A 17795-nucleotide genomic window follows, 5' to 3' on the forward strand; every position below is an offset into this window, starting at 1 on the left:
AGATTTCCCAAAGGTTTGAATACCTTCTCTTGGATAAACTACTGTTTCCAAGAGCAGTGAAATTGACATTGCTTACGCTTAACTTTCTACACCCAGCACACACTATCTTACAGTAGGGTTCTGGAGGGGTTACTTAGTATCCCCTTTGTCTAGCTTCTCATGTAAAATGTTTGTTACCCCTTCCTCGATGAATGGCTGGTGGCAGTGGTTTACTTTTAACTACCATGGTGTGCTTTTACCACGGGCTGCTTTCGCAGCGGCCCAGTCTTCTTTTTTCACCATTTCTTTGTGGAAAGGTCCGCTTGAGATTTACTCTGCGTGCCAAACCAGGTTTGATCCCTTTGTTTATGTCTTTGGCGGGATTCATGAGTGAAGCCCTCCTCTGGCTCCAGGGTGTCTGGAGAGGGAGGTGCCTGAAACTCCCTGTGCTTGGTCTCCTAGGAGACAGGAATGCACTCCTAGGCGATTGGCCAGCTGACTGTCCGGCAGGGACAGCCACCCTGCTGGGTGACTGACAGCTAAACTGGAATGAATAGGAGAAACCTGCATAAAAGGCAAGGCTTTTTTGGCTTGGAAGGCAGAGTCGACCACTGGACGAAGGAATCCGAAAAAGAACTTGGAAGAGACGCCTGCTGCAACTCCTGGACCGTTTGGTTTTCCCGGTGAAGCTCTGCTGCTGTGCTGAAGCTCCGAATTTGCCTCGACTAGAGAAGCCCTGCAAGGGCGACTTCTCCCCTTGAGTTGGTGGGACCAATCAACTCCAAAGTAAGCCACCTGGACATCCCCTCGAAGATGGTTGTATTTCCGCTGCAGTTGCTGCTGGAAACCGAAGGGCCAGGGATAGGAACACCAGATTGTGTGCGTTGCTTTTAAGTTGGCCAAGAGCTCCAGGAAGATCCTCTGGACTCCCAGGAAGCAGGACTGACCGAGTTTGAGCCACCTCAATAGAGTGCTGGACCGCAGATGCAAGGAAAGCCCATCTCAACAGCGAAAGCTGAAACCGCGAAGTGCACCTGAATAGAAGTTGGTCTCTTTCTGTCGCCGACCGTCCCGTTGCAGTGCAGGAGTCCTCCAGACGTCCTCCCACTTGTCCACACGACTGAGGCCCAGGAAAACAGTGTTAGGCAGAAACCTGTGCAGTTCCCTCTGGGACCACTGCAAAAGATTTAAGACTACAGGTGTTTGGCAGTAAACCCACTTGGTAGCAGTCTGTACCACACAGATTCACTTGGTAGCTGTGGCTGAGCAGTCAGACTTCCCTCAAGAAGAGTTAGGCAGTATACAGAGTATTCACAATATGTCAAAAGAACACGGTAGAACAAGTAAACACTGACCAGGGCTTGGTGTAAAAGAGATATAATTATTTATTTAAAACCACATCTAGAAAAACACACATGCAATAATAGTATGCAATTCCAAAACACGGTCACTAAAAGATATACACTCCCTTAGAAGAATATTAGACAAGTCTTAAGTAAAGCCCCACTTATTTTCAGAGCGCGGTGAGCGCTTAACGCAGATGGCACTCTAATAATTCGTTTAAAAGGGAGAGAAAAGCAGAGAATAACTTGAAACGGATCCCAACACTTTTACAAGAACACAACAAGAGAGGAAGGCAAAGTAAAACCGTGAAGTTGGAGTTCAGTAGGCCGGATCCACTTTAAGAGGATCAAACGAAATGTGTCCAAGGTCACATGGTTGCAGTGCACAAGAGTCTTGCAAAGGTTCAAAAAGAGTTGGACCAAAAGAAAGGGACCAGTTAGAAGGTCAAGGCGGCCAGCCCAGTCCAGAAGGTTAAGGGATTATTATTACCTTGTAGCAATCTTTAGAAAGGGAGGCCTGACGGACACGGTACCTTAAAGTGGTGAGAATACTCCAGCGGGGGCAGATGGTCCTGGCAGCGGATGCAAGTTGATGCTTCTTCCGGGGGAAGAGAGGATCTCGTCGGGGAGGAAGACAGGAGTCCGTTGCACTGCCAGAGAAGAAACCAGCCACGGAGTTCTCAGGTAAAAGGAGCAGTCCTTTAGTTCGCGGTCCAGTGGTAAGTGGCTATCCGGTTGCCGGGGTGCTTGGCACGGGCAATTCGACCACAAGCCGGGCTGGGGTGCGAAGAGAAGAAGGTAAACTGGTTGTGCCCACCAGTCAGGGGAAGAAGCCTCTCCAGCCGGGAGATCTTCTCTGTCGTCAGGAAGTGGTGAGTCGGTTCCGCAGGGCTCCACCGGTGGTGTCGTCGTGGTAGGTCGGCTCAGCTTCTCCCTCATCGGATTTTCAGGTCCTGTGGTGACTTCTGAAGTTCCAGTCCCCAAAGCCCTGCTTTTATGCAGCACACCCCCATTCACTCAGTCTAGCTGTCAATCAAACATGCTAAGTGGTGAGCCGGCCGGCTCACCACTTGGGCCAATCACACAAGAGTGTGACTTGTGTTACCAAGGTAACTCAGTCCAGGGTGCCTAAGCCCCTTCCCACACCCCCTGTGGTACCCAGACAGAGTGGCACCACTTTTGGAGGCTTCTGTGGAGAAGCCTGCCAAAAAGTGGAACAAAGGGCTCGACTTGAGTTGGAGTCACAGAAGAGAAAACAACGCCATTTTAGAATAGAGTCCTGGCAAAAAATACCAACCGGCGAATTAATATTAATTAACTAAACCGGCAGTATGTTCGAGGCTATGAGAATTAAATAATTAAAGTTGGTAGCCTCGAACAATGGGAAAATCCCATAGGGAAATATTCGCGGTCGAATATAAAAAGTAGTTTCCACTGCCACCAGCCAAAACTCGATCAGGGGGGGTGGACGGAGACGTGCCCCCTCGACTAACAGACCCCAGGGCAATCGAATTGCCCCGACCAGTACGTCCACAATATGATGGTTTGTACTGGTTTCTGTTAATAATTTCGGACTAGTAAAGCCAATGGTGACTTTACATGCCCTGGGAGACAGTAGTCAGTCCCAGGGTATGGCGTCTATGGTGGGGTGTCACAATGACACCCCTGTGTTACTGCACGGAGGGTGCTGGGTAACACACATAGTAAAAACACATGAGACCCTATGGAGTAAAGGACCCCATAGCCCATAAAACACATTAACAGTCAAAGGAACACCATAAATCATGTCCAAGAGTGGGAGAAAGAGTCTCACTCTTGGCAGGAGAAAAAAACAAATTCCAGAAATCCAGCAAAGCTGCTAGGGGACTCGCTAGGTTAGGAAATCCAGCCTAAACAGAGAATTCTCCCTAACACACAAACTGCTGAGCTGCACAGGAACAGAAGCCAGCTGGAACAGTTTTTCTTCTATCCAAGGTACTATCGAGTCTTAAGAGTACCCTCTTGTTGTGTAACCTCACTTGTTCTCAGTGGAAACTTGTCTTGGTTGCTTCTGGAGAGTTGCTAACAGCTTCTTTACCTCACAAGCCTAATCAGCTTGTGGCCCTACTTTGATGTCTTCTTTTCTACAAAGACTTCTAAAACCTTGTGCAAGACCTTTACCTACCTGCAAGAATTGCTTCAGCTCACCTAGACTTTTGCCCAATTGACTTTGGCCTGACCTGGCTCCCTGAATAACTCTTCCCCCTGACATTGTGTTTTGTCTTCCTTCCAGGAAGGGGTTAACTTACTTTGCATTGGGGGTTACCAAAAGTACTTGCCGGCTTCAGAATATTTGTGAGATCTCTTGTTTTATTCTAATAATCTTTTTCTTTGACATACTCCTAAGTATTGCCCTAAATGCAACAGTGATATATTAATGTCCGCAGTGTCCTAGCTATTTAAGTTACCAGAGGGTGTAGGAAGTGTCTGTGTGCCATCCCAAATGGGTATTTGCTGATTTAGGGAAACTAAGAGTGTGTATTTGTGTTACTATTATATTGCCCTTTCTGATGAAGGCTTACTCAAACTGACTGTTAAATAAATTAATAATTGTTTAAGCAAGAAACCTTGTGTAAGAGTTTACTTGAATACTTGTCACTGTGAAACTTCCCCTACTGCTCACATTGACCCCTCTTGAGATGGGCCTGGCTGCTCAACACGCTACCAACCTGTGTAGTACAGACTTCTACCAAAGGTTGGGTTCCTACTGCCGGAGGTGAGGGTTGTTGTAGTGCACCCAAAGGGTACTGCATACAATCTTGCCTAACGTGGAGCTATGTGGATGGGGGGAGATTGAACCGGCGTGCTTGCCAGTTGTCCCTGGGTGAAGAATTCTGCTCCAGCAGTCACGTGGGGATGCCTGAAGAAAATGGGCTCTGCGTCTGGGTCAGGCGAAGGCACAGCCCGGAGCTTCAGGGTGACTGAACATTTGGGCATGCAAAGTTATCGAGCTGTCCTTGCCGGATCACAAAGGTGCTGTATTCTGTTCCTTCTGGATCTGTTAAGAGGCAGAGCTTAATCCTTTGTTATGGAATGCTTTTGATGCTTGTGCAGGGCTTTAGTCCTCTTTAGATTAAGACTAGCTGGATGGAAAAAAGGTTGTCTTAAACAAAAGAATCCAGCGAAATATACAGCAGGCCACCACATCCGGTAAAGAGAAGTTTCCACCTAACGGCCTGCAGCAATGTGGCTGCGTACTGTGTCCAATCGAAATCTTTGCTGGCAGATTGATTGAATGCACTCCCAGAATAAACTACCCCACCAAGCTCTGCTCTGTGAATTCTGTACAGATGAAGGAACCCCTGTGAGCAATCTGCAACAGAAGAGCAGTGAAGATATCTAATATAGAAGTGCTCAGCAGAATGCAGCTGCGATCTAGCCGAGCTACTGGTGGAAGTGCGACTTCCACCTGCATCAAAGATGGTCGCTAAGGATTCTTAGACGCACATCGGCTGGATGCTTTCCAAACTTGGAGGGAGCTGGACGTTCTATCCTGAAGGATTGGTCTGGGCAGTTTATTCGCTATACCCAGGAGGATTGGTCTGGGCTGTATATTCACTATATCCAGGAGGATTGGTCTGGGCTGTATAGTCACTATGTATATTAACACTCTGTTAAGTAGGGAAGAGTGAGCTGAGAGCTATGCTTCTGGATGGGTTACAAATAGCAGGCTGGGCGCTATATACCTGTGATTGAGGGAAGAGATGCTGAGGGAGAAAAGTCTCCCTATGGGAGAATCCTGACACAGTTTTGATTAGCTGGTTCCAAGAGTGGGGATATCCTTTAAGTTATAAATTAACTCCTATTTCCTATAGACGTTCATCCCAGTGCCTTTCTGACAAGGCGAATTGCCTTTTCAAGAGTACACATTTGTTTGCATATTTTATTAATTCACCACCTTCTTTAATTCAATTAGGTGTACACATTGGGAAATACCTGCTCTTTAGAGTTCATTGCACACACACACGCCCCCTCCTAACCCTCTTTTCTGATCGAACACCTTTCGGGGATCTGTGCATAGCTCTAAAATTAGTTGGGACAGACACATGGGTCTCCCTAAATGTTTAGTGTTAATCCTTGGAGGATTCCACTGGAAAGGATGCATTCTTTGGCTTACGCTGTCGCTCTAGGGACGGACCAGACCGTTACTCTGCTCCTTAATCTGCTATCGGGAAAGTAACCGGTACTCCTGCTAATACCACAATAATTTGTTGTGCATTCCGAGTAGAATTGCCTGCCAAACCACGGCCCCTATGCTTAAGTCTTTGCTTGAGGATACCTTCCTTGAAAAAATCTTTAAGACTGCTACCATTCCTCTCCGAAAGCTGCTTTGGACATGGTTTCCCCACTTAGGCGAAAAACGGTTCGAGCACAACAAAACGTTTGCATTGACAGCCCTACTGTGAAAAACGTATGTAAGATAAAGCGGTGATCGAGAGAAAATGGCATAAATCATGTCTTGTAAAAGACCAGCAGGAATAGGCCCTGGCTCGGGCCCAATACAGGACTGTTCTCCAAGGAGATAGAACGACAATCTCCCTGACTGCAAACTCTACCAAAAAGCTGTTCAGCCTGCTGCGTACTTTTGGGTAAAGGCACATTTTACCACCGGTACTCCTGCTTCACTTAGTTGGTGCAATAATGAATGGAATATTTCAAACACAAAACTTTTTTTAAAAAAAACAGGAATACCATTGAGACTAAGATTTCAACTCGACAGCCCCATCCTGCAGGGCTCTCGAATTATACAGAACCCTATTCCTCAATTCTCGTTTCGGTCTGTACCCACTAGACGTGGATAAAATCCTTGGGTAGCTCTAAGCCACATATTGTGCTAGTGACCCATGTCATGGCTAAGTCCTTAAAGAATGCTCCCAGTGCCTGTAGCAGGCAATCCCTACTATTATAAGGGAGACCTTTTCCACCAGCTTTATACCGAACTTGCTGAAAGAGACCTGCATTGCACCTATTATTAAAAAGGTCTCACTTGGCCCCTCTGATCCATCCAACTATGTCCCCAACACTAACGCCCGCTTTCTTCTAAAAATCCTAGACAAAGCGGTTTACCTGCAACTACAGCACTTTGTCGTTACTTACAACCTATTAGGAGTCGATCGTTCGGGCTTGCGTCCTGTGCATAGCTGAACGTTCAGTCAAGCATACTTGACATATTGGATGAAGGCAAGACTCTCTGCTGCCTTTGATGTATTAAACCATGGTATCCTTATGTCACGTCTCTCCTCCGATCCTAACTCATCCAGCTAGCTTTTTGCTGGATCAACTCTTGCAAGGAGGGTTTACTTCAATAGTTTTGGATCGATCTTCATCCAAGGCTCAACCGACAATGCAAGGAGGTCATCAGGGAGCATTTCTGTCCCCACTGTTTAATCCTTACATTAGACCACTATATGATTTGTTGTACAATCTGAAAAATATTTCCCAAAAATACTCTGACGATACTCCGATTCTGTTCAGTGTCTGTTGATATGACTTCGGACACCAGCCAGAACACCTTAATAGCGGTTAGCAGTTGGATGAGAAATAACTGGGTCTGATCAAATGATCAGAAAACTGAATTACTACTACTGGCTGCACAAAACGGGATTAAGAAACTGGGAAGTGCTTATGATTCCATGCTATTGGGCACTTAATCCATCCCAATAATGAGCAAGGTTAAGTCGTTGGGCATGAACATGAATGCTCATGTCGGTTCTATGGTTAGTGCCTGCCACTGTCTCCGCCTGCTTCGGAAGATCAAGCCCTTCATATTGGACCCCAATGCTGGATTTTTGCAAAGGCCATCATCGGGAGTAAATTAGATTATGGCAATGCCCTGCTAATGGGTGCACCAGTTTATGAAGTTGCTAGACTTAAGGTTGTGCAGAACTCGACTGCCAGGATTGTGGCACATTTTGCAAGACTGTCTCACATCTCGCCTGCACTGAAAAAACTTCACTGGCTGCCTGTAGCAGAACCGATTAAATTCGAGGCTCTAACTATTCCCCACAAGAGGTTGTATGATGAAGCACCTTAAAGCGTGGCTACATTAGTACAAGCATCTCTGCTCCCTGCGCTTCAGCTCGCAACAGTTACGCATTAAGTGCACCCGAGCAGGTGGCCGATCATTCCAGTTCCCACTGCCTTCTCTTTGGATTACACTTCCACTGTGCATCAGGCTGGATCCCAGCCTTTCACATTTTTTTTATGAAGAGTTTGAAACCTTTCCGCTCTTCTGAATCCTTCACTTAGTTACAGCACATCCTGCGAATTCTCCCTCAAATGCTGGCTCTGTCGGATTGATGTCTATTTGTTTGTCTTTTTATGTTACATCCCTTTGATGCCTTTGGGTTTTAGCGCTACAAAAATGTATAAAATAAAGTATGTTAAGGTGGAATGCAGAACCAGGGATGTAAATATTACTGCACTGCAATCCTTCCAAACTCGAGCATATGCTGTTCCCTGCTCAAGCATGTGGTATTTTGGGGAAACTCTGGAACAAGGTGCGGTAGCTGCTGTTCTGTTCACAGGGGGCGGAGGGGTCAGCATGAGTGTAGCGCATGGAGACCCTGTTTCAACAGTTTAAGGTGATTTTCCGTTTCTCCGTCAAAACCTGGTTGGGCCTTGCCTGCAAATCACGGCCAAAAGATTTTCTGAGAACCAGAGTCTCCATGAAGGTAGATTTATCTTATCCCACAATGTATCGCAAATTTACTATGCAAATCCATTTACTGGAAGTGTGTCGCTGATGTCACTGTCGGACATGCAGGATTTGTTTGTAAGATGCCCTTATTTCGCTCTTGTAAGTTCCTGCTGCTTTTTTAACAAAATGCTCATTCTCTTTTGTAGGCGGTTGTGATGGTTTTAGAAGCAACTGGAGAAACGACTTACAAAATGATACTTAAATTGCTTGAAGCACTTTGGAAGTCTTCCGTCATCACTTCGGACCAAATGAGAAGGGTAAGTTTGCTGTCTAGTGGTATGAGATGAATATGCTTTTTAACCGGTTTTGTGTATTCTTTTTTTTTTTTTTTTACATTTTAAAGGCTCAACAGTCTACAGTTAAATTGTAAATACAATAAACCCGTTGAACGTGTTGTGCATGTAATGTCATTGAGAACAACCTTGTAGACCGGAATTCTGATCTGCTTATTTGTTATCAATCAAAATATTTATTTTGGATGTAATTCGTAGAATCGAATGTACAAAAAAGTTAGAATCACAATTCACACCATTTAGTGATTGCATATCCAAGTCTAAATGTATTCTTGGTAAAAGAAATGCACTAAAACACATAGCTTTACATTTTTGGGGCTGCAAATTAGCGAGCATGTCCTGTTCTTTGCCATTACTTGGGAAGAGCCAATTTACCAACTATTTCCACAATGGTCGAACTTTTTCTGACTGGTGTTTCAGTTAACTATAATTTTGTATATCAAGAAAAAAATGACAATTTTCCCCACGACTAGCCGCAAGTACTTGGGCAGGCCGTGGGCATTGAGGTGAAACCACTTCCATAGGAGCCCAACTACAGAATACATTTTTTTTTCTCTTCTTACATTGCAGTCTTATCCATGATATAAGGGTAATTTTTAAATACGATTCAACGTTTGTTTCTCTAAATTGAATGCTGTTCTTTTTGTCATGTCGAACCTGACTCCTAAAGTGGCATGTATGTATTTTTCTTAATAAAGGGCATTTGTGTGTTTTATTTATTTGTATGGCACCTATTGAAATGGTGTCAAGGCACCACATGATAAAAGGGGATGGGGGGGGGGTAGAGGGGTAGGGGAAAGGGAGAAAGAACAGTCCTGCTAGGCCTTATGGCATTCGGATTGTGCAAATGTAGTAACCCAAAGTGTGGGGTGAGGGGTTGGGGGAGTCAGTAGGGCGGAGTCCTAGGGTGGGAAGGAAAGTGCAGGATAAAGAGGAGAGAGTGCAAGTGAAAGGAGGGTTGGAGGGCCAAAGGGACTAGGCGAGTTCTAATGGGAAGCTAGGAGGGCAAGTGCCAGGGATTGCAGGGGGTGAGGATCCACGTGCTAAGTATGCGGAGGGGGATGGACTGTGTGAGGGGGGGGTCTGGTGCCCTATAGAACTCGGAGGGAACCAGGCAGCCAGTCACTGAGGCAGACGGGGGTGTTAGCAGGGGAGGAGGAGGGGGAGAGGGAAGGAAGAAGAGAAAAGGGGAGCTTGAGGAGATTCTGTAACTTAAGGAGATCCCGCTGAAGCCTGAGAGGGGCAGGGAGACAATTTCAGAGGGAAGCTTCTGCGGAGGAGAGCGATCTACCCCCACTCTCTGCTTAGAGAAGACTCTTATCTTCAGAGAGTTGGAGCTAGAAGACCGAAGGGCCCTAGTGGGGAGGTATTTATATGCCTAGAAGAAATGTGGATTGGGACCAGATAGTCCTAAGCCCAGTTTCAACAAGTAAATCACACAATGCAGTGTCCCCAGAGTCTTGCATATCCTTCAATGGGAGTATCTGGAATGGTGGAAGCCGTTTCCGTGCCGCTGGCTGCTCTGAAGCCAGACTGGTGGTCATGGAGACAGCCAACCGAACTTCTGAGGTCTCTTTTTGGGAGCATGGACTAGTGATCGGAAATGGTCTTACGAAGGGCATTGTGTGGTGTGGCACTTCAAGTTGGTTGGCCTTTGTTAGGGGAGTTTTCCTAAAGTCCCACTGGTAGTAAGACTTTAATAAGCTATCCCAGTGCTTTGCAGATCACCAACTCTTAGTATCAGTCTGTACTAACTCAGGACCTTGGTAGATTGGCAGAACAGTCAGGCTTATCTTAAGGGGAAGATGTGAGCTGTAGGTAGGTACACCGAACCCAGCAAGTAAAGCACATCAAAGAAGCACTTATACATAAATAAATGTATATTAAAATATATACTTATTATATTTACACAAGTCACTGTTAAATTCTTGGCGCAATAAACCATCACACCTAAATATACTTTCAAATAGTCACTTCTTAGTTGGTAGTTGCTGAACGCATACAATTGTTACAGGAGTTTGACAGTTCGATCAGTAATACTGTGCACCCACAAAATAATACAGTAATTCTATTTAGTCTGCATACACATATAAGAAAGTGATTTTTGGGGAGGAAAACAGTTGGTTAGTTTTATCCTGGTAGTGCTTCAGGTTCTAGAGGTGGTTTCGCAGCACAGCCATTCCTTTAAAGTCAAAAACACACCCCTAGCTAAAAGGCAGTTCGTGTCAGGTTTAAAGTCTTGCAAAACAGAAAAAAATCAAACGTTTCGGTGGATACCTTCTAGTCTCTAGGGAAGAAGATGCAAGAAGTCTTAACCAATGTTGTAGACCCTCAGAAAGGACTCTATTAAGTGACACAAGCAGCGACTTCAGTCGGAGGGAAGAGTGGGTTGCCCTGGACACCTCTAATTGCAATCCAATGCTCTGTAGCGACTTTCTGGAATCCGTAAGAAATACCTTTTCCCCCACAGTACCTTAGGTTAGAAGAAAAAGGTTTGGGCTGGATGCTCCACAATGTTACAGCTTTGGACCTGACCTCTAGATTCCTTGGTCTGATGACGAAAAGCAGGACACTGGATGGGATCTCTCAGCAGCAATCTCGAGCGAGGACCTGGGGTACGACTTTCAACAACTTCCTGGTTCACTATGTGGTTTTGGCACCTTTTCTGTGGACCGCCCTGTCAATCTTCTTCGCTTTCCGCAGTCCCACCGCTCTGAGGGATCTGGGCGAGTTGGATCAGATCTCTGGAGTGTCCTTGAGGGCTCAGCAAAGATTTGGACGGATTCGGCCTTTCCACAATGATGCACTCGAAATGGGCAGCAGGTCTCCCTGCTTTGGGATTCCGCAGCTCTGGAAACTCCTAGAACCTCGGTAGATGGCTCAATTCAAAGTTAGTCTTGGGACTGGTTATTCCCACCAGCCAAAGGGAAGGAGTCGTCCTCTTCGGAATTCCTCTGTTGCACAGGAAACTGGGTCTGGACAGCAGTGGTTGCTTCACGGTGCTGCAAAGGGTCTGTAGGCGCCTCTGACCATCTTTTTCGGTTACTTCATTTTTCCATGGTCAACTTGCTTTTCACTCCAGAAGCCTCACTTTTTATGCAGTTCCAGCACATACTCCTCTGCAATCTCTCTCAGCATTTTACAGAAAGGGGCATTTGGCTGTCCACCCAGGACAAGAAGAACCCCTGTGGGAGCTGATCCTATTCAGGCACATTGGCAGACAAAGGACAGGGGGGTGGAATACTCCTCCCCCTCTTCCAAGCGCTTTGAAAAAATTGTCTATAGGCGCTATATAAATAAACAATCCTATCATGGCTGCCAAGACACTCTGGAGCCTAGGCTGGGACACCCAGGGGTCCCTGCCAGGCAAAACACACATAGGCCTCCCCCTCTCAGAATGCTAGAAGGAGGGCTGACCAAGAACAACCATGCCAGTAACCGTGAAAAACAAAGGGGAGGCGCCCCACGTTGGTATTTGGAGGGAGGGTGGGGGGAGGGAGGGACGAGTACGGAGGCAATGGATACATTGTGATATAAAAATTGAACAATAGTTATTACAACACGTCCACTGCCATGAGCCATAACTCGGAGATTGTGACACAAAATTCACAGGAACAGAGAGAAGAGTGGGATATTCGGTATCCCTTTGGCACTCCGCATAAGGTAGTGTGTGCCAATCTCTCAGGCTATAAAGTTTTAGGAGAGATACCAAGTCAATCGCTATCCTTAAGAACTGTAGTTTACGTGAGGATAAGAAAAAGAATCTTAAAGGAGGGTCCCCAGCAACACTGCCCATAAGGAGCTGCGTGCTGCAATAGTAAAGTACAGATTCCTTTTAGAGCTATTGAGCAGACAGACTCTAGAGTTCCAAAAGACGCAGCCCACAAGAATGAATGAGTGGAAAAAGGCTCCACTCATTCAGGATTTAAAGAAAAAAGTCCAGAAGTCCAGCAAAATGTGCTGGGGGAGGGGGGTCTCACTGGGAGAGGGGATGAAGCATAACAATCGTACATCTCCCTAGCAGCCTATCCCTGATTTTTATTTTTATAATTTTTTTCTTTTTTTTGTTGTTTTTGGATTGCATTTATTTCCACAATGTTAGCTTTGTAACTTATGCTCAGAGCAAATGTCTTGTCTCCATCTCATTTGGATTTTCATCTTGGTAGTGAGTAGTTGTCTTGCCTTGTAAAGGGAGTGTGTTGACGGTAAAAAAACAACTTGATTTACACTCGATTTGAAATGTTGAAATTATTTTGCAATGCAGTAGGGATTTAAGATCACCCTAATATTTGTGATTTGCAGGGTTATGACAGAATCTACAGTGAAATTCCAGACATTAACCTGGATGTTCCCCATGCCTATTCTGTCCTTGAACGGTTTGTCGATGACTGCTTCCAGGCTGGCATTATTAACAAAAAAATTAGAGACTTCTGTCCTTCAAGGTATGATGTTCTTTATTATTTTTTCTTCCGTTTTGTGGAGACCCCTTTCCTCCGCCCCACTGCTGATGGTTTTTTTTCTTTCTTTTTCACTTTAATGTGTATGGTTTTATCGGTATTATGCGAACAGTGTTGGTAGCTATATATATACATTTTGATTTCTATCCATGACGTTTTGTGACTAGACTGTCTTGGTACTGACTAAGCTAATTTTATGCCTCGTGTCATAATGTTCACCTTGGCTCTGTTCAAAACTGTTTAATTGGATGAAAATGCAAACATGTTAGCCATTGTGTCCCCTATGTTAATTCAATGTTTCCTTTGACCCCAACACATGCAGCCCATCTTGCATCCATTCTGCCAAAGATAGGTGTGCATACATAATTTATCCTTTCACTGGGACTTCTGCGAGTTTTTGTAAAGGAGTACAGTTTGACATTGAAATGGTACAGTGAACTTTTACCTGTATTTCAGCTTGCTAACTTTCGGCTGTAAAGCCTCTTCAGTCAATTATTAAATGTTCGTTTAGGCAATTGCAACTGGATTGGAAATGCCTTCCCTTTGTCTGCAAATTGGCTGACATTACATTACGGGTGTGGTTGGTGGGGTGATGCTCTTTCATAAAATATGAATGTGGTTATTTACAAGGTCATTTTGGGGAGAGCACTGCTTTCTAGATGGATGCCATGATGAACTGGATTGGTTTCCCATCTAGAGGTCTCCTGAGGCTAGACTGCTCACATTTTTTGCGAATTATTAGGGACCAGTGCGGTGTACGGAAAACATGCTCAGTTACAGAATTTTGCGAGAGTGGGAAATCGGGGCAGCAGATTAAAAACTTACATTTTAAATGCAATTACCTCTGTTCTACATTTTCAGGTAAATGTCAGGCTTGTAAACGTAATCTGTATTCACTATTTGCTGTCTAGCTTAATGCCTCTCGCGACAGCCACAAAATACTTTTTTTTTTTTTCTTTTTCTGTGCAGCAAGTCCATTCTCTTCAGCACTGCATACCTGTGCAGTTTTTAGTCTCCTGTGTATCACTTTTCTACGGTAACGTTTTTTCAACATAACTACAGTAATGGTAAAGTCCTGCACAACCACTAGTGCCTTTTCAGAATACTGTTGCTGGTTTTGGTGCACTGGGAATCTAGTAATTCTTATAGGAAAGGGTGAATATGGTTGCACTTTTCTGCTAGTACTTCTAGACGAGAATAATGATATGCCATTTTTATCTTTTGATAAATGTAGTTGTGGCATAAATGTAATGTAGACGCAATGGTGGTGGTAGCACGATGCACTTTGGATCATGACCCACACATTAAATATGTTTTTCCACTTTGCTTCTTTCCATGGTTGTTGATATTGGTATCATTAAACCAATGTTGGATTTCTTTACAAAGAATTAATGTAAATCGGTTTAGTAAATGCTACATATGCTTGTCTACTGCACAGAATATATATAATATTTTTGAGGCTTGTGGAATCTACTTAATCAATAATATATTTATAATTAGTTATTTAGAACGTGCTTTAATACCCAAAGGTTTCGAAGCACAGACCCGGGGATCTAACCGCTGTTGTGCCGCGTCACCTTGCTTCCAAGGCGATCCCGTTTCCCCTGAGTTATCCTCCCGCAATCATACAGGTTTGCATTGGCTATTACTAGGATTGGTATAGTAGTATGCAAACTTGACTAGAACACATAGCTTTGTTCTTCTGGACTGTTGTCACAAAGGAATTGTAAAATCCAGTGTCTTCACTGCGTATTGCTGGTAATTGGAGTGTCACATTTTAAAGCTGCTATGGAATCGTACCTGGACTTCAGTGGTTACTGCCTGTTAAGGGTTGCTACACACCTAGGGTTAAAGTAAGCCACCACTCTGTTGTACAACAAATCCATCATTTAGTGGTGTGCCCTACTGTTCCAGCGACTACCGGATTCTGTTTGTGGAATTCTTCCCAGCCCCCCTGCCTCCTGCTTTTTATTTGTAATTTACCCTGGCCTCAGTGATCCTGCTAGACCATTGCGAGTTGTAATGGTGCTAGCTGGTAGGTAAGATGTTCATATTTATGGTAAATCTTCCTGATCTGTGTCAACCCCAGAGCATTCTGCTTGGACTTCGTAATTATTTTTCCTTGCCCCTAGGTGAGTGGGAATCTCCCCCCGCCCCCCAACCGCCCTCTCATAGTCTTTTACTCTTTTTATGGGTGACAGTTCTATGTCTCTTGTGAGGAACATGAGGGCATGCTCACTTCTACTCCCCTATGGTCCTCCTCTCAGGTGGCCAAGGAAAGGCCATCACTCTTGGATCCCAACCCTGGGGTGGAGATGTAAGGGAGGATCACCTGGGTGGCGCGAACTTGGGGAGAGGATGTCTTTGGGTGAGACATTGTATCCTCCTTTCCCTTTGCTACCAACCAACGTGTTCCACTGCCATGTCCCTTTAAGACCAGGACGAGGAATATAAGTAACTGTGAGTAATGCACATGTCCATTCTTTCACACCACTTTGATACTGAGTTGAGGAAGAGGGCTGTGGAGGACTACTGTTGTAAAAGTCAGGCATGGCCAACTACTTGGCTTAATTCTGGTCAGGAAACTGTGCATGATTAAACCTGAAACCACTTGATGGGTACCAGGTGTATGAGTGACTCCCCAGCCTCTGAGGAGAACAATTCTGGAGAGAACTATCCAGGAAAGAACATGGCATGCAGAGGCCGAGCCGGCTGGAGCGAAGCTGGGATGAGCAGGAGTGCTGAAAGGACTCTGGGGCCAGCATGTGCCATGAAAGTAAAGAAGCCTGCTGTCCCCTTTTCCAGGTGTCCTGAGCCAGAGCTTCAAACAGCCACAAGTAGCCTTCACTAGGGAAGAGCAGGGCTACACACAGCGGAAACCGAAGATGGTAAGCACTGCTCGCAGAAGCTGATGAGAGGAACAGGCGGATCTGAAAGAAGAGAAGCCGAATCAAGGGGCCCGGTGGAGCGATAATGGACCAGTGAGTGTAAGAGATGGGAACCTTCATACTGCGGCACTTTGGGGCTGGAAAAAGACATATTGAAGTAGCATATGAACTAGGAATAATTACAATTGCTCTGGAAAATGAAAACTAATGTTGAATTTCGAACAAGTTGCAAATTGGCATAAGTACTTTTATGAGTGCTACATTCATTACTGACTACCGGATGAAGCTGGAAAGGGATAGAAGTACTTCTAAGAGTGCTACAAGCATTATTGAATGCCGGATAAAGATGCAAAGTATTACAAGTACTTTTTTGAATGCTGCAAGCATTGTTGAATACCGACCTATATGAAATGTGTGAACATTTAGGAGCAAAGTGAAAGCAAGGTGGTGTAGAAAGGTGAATACCACAGAATGAGTTATCTGAAATGCATTTTGTGGAAAAGCCAAGAGAATGCCATGAAGAATCTGAAATTGGTGTTGATTTGCTATAGCTGAAGCATACAGAAACAGTGCCAAGGGTTACCGATTGCATGATCTGTAATGGGTGGACCGTGAGGTCTGACAACTGCGCCTAGACCGAAGGACCCCTATCTGAAAAGAGCCAAAGAAAGCAAATGAGCTGGAAGAAGCTCTAACTTTATTTTGACCACGGTTTCTTTTGATGTTGACTTACCTACACATTATGTATGTTTAGTTGTAAGGGCAAGTATAGGTTTTTGGGCGTAGACAGACTTTTGCTGAACTTACTGACACAGGCTATCCTAAGTTTTCTTCAGGTGGGGAAATCCCACCTTAGCATAGGGCAAGTTAGGCCTTACTCCATCCTGACATTTAAGAAAAATAAAAGTCTACCTGAAAAGTAAAATCTGTCTGTTTTACTTCATGATGCCTTCACCCTCTCCATAGTGTGTTTTTGGATTTATAGTTCCCTTTAACTTTTGGACTGAGGCTGGAATGAGTGTAGTAGCCTTCCAGTCGGATGTACCAACCTTGATTAGCTGTGTTCTCTTCTAAATGTGTTTTATTGGGGTTTTCTTTCCCTTATCTGCTTAGTGCCTTTCTAAAACAGTCTTGGAGTTAATAGTTGCCTTTGAGTTGCTTGTAGCCCCTCTTAAAAGTATGAGGTTCCTTACTTAAATTTATTGATTGAGCATTTGGATGGCTCCTATACAGCAGAAAGTGTTTCCAGATGCCACACAACAAAAGAGGGGCAGGGGCAAAATTAATGGGCCTAGGCCTTGTGACATTCGGATCGTGCAACTGCAGCATGCGGGGGAGTGAGGACAAGGGAAGGGGTAAGAAGAGGGTGAGGAAGGGAAGTGCTGGAGTGAGGGGGACGGGCAATTGCTAGGGGGTGTCCAGGATGGCAAGTGCAAGGAGGAGCAAGGTCTAAGGGTAATGGTGAGGAGGATCGGGTGGGGGATGGCAGCCTAGGAATGCCATTCAGGGAAGGGTGCCAGAGGGCAAGTGCTGATAAGAAGGGTGAGCTGGAAGACTGGACAAAGGAGGGTCTGGCCCCGGAGTGGCTCATAAGGGACACAGACATCCAGTCGTAGCGGCAGGAGGAGACTGAGGGGTCGGGGGGGGGGGTGAAAGAGGGAAGGAGGAGGAGAGAAGGAAGGTCTTGTGTAGCTTCCGGAACTTAAGATCCGGCTCAAGAGTGAGAGAGGCAGGGAGGCCTTTCCAGAGGGGGGCTCCTACTGAAATGAGCCCTACCACCCCACTCTTGGAGAAATGTCTGATCTGAAGAGAGCTGGAGTCACAGGACCGAAGGACTCTAGCCAGGAGGTATTTAGGGAGAGAGTTGAATGTAGCGAGGTCCCAGGCCCCAAAAAGCCTTATGGATGATGCAGAATGTCTTGAATTTGGTCCTTGCAGCAACCAGGAGCCAATGCAGAGATTTTAGGGCTGGATTTGTTGAGGGCGGAGTGAGGAAAGAGACTGTTGCGTTAATCAAGCCTTGAGAGAACCAGAGCTCTGGAGACATTGAGTTTCTGGGGGAAAGTGAGGAAAAGGAGAATGCCTTTGAGGAGGTG

General features: G+C 45.3%; 1 protein-coding gene across 2 annotated transcripts in view; it reads left to right on the forward strand.

The window, feature by feature from the left end:
* PDCD4 (programmed cell death 4) overlaps positions 1-17795 on the forward strand; it is a 525005-nt gene that overhangs the window by 397213 nt on the left and 109997 nt on the right. For both annotated transcript variants that reach the window (XM_069611774.1, XM_069611775.1), the window contains exons 10-11: positions 8208-8318; positions 12657-12796. In XM_069611774.1, the coding sequence (XP_069467875.1) occupies positions 8208-8318; positions 12657-12796 (251 nt within the window). The remainder of the gene's footprint in view (positions 1-8207; positions 8319-12656; positions 12797-17795) is intronic.

This window comes from Ambystoma mexicanum, chromosome 8 (genome assembly GCF_040938575.1).
Source record: "Ambystoma mexicanum isolate Mex_15411 chromosome 8, UKY_AmexF1_1, whole genome shotgun sequence".
Classification (NCBI taxonomy): domain Eukaryota; kingdom Metazoa; phylum Chordata; class Amphibia; order Caudata; family Ambystomatidae; genus Ambystoma; species Ambystoma mexicanum.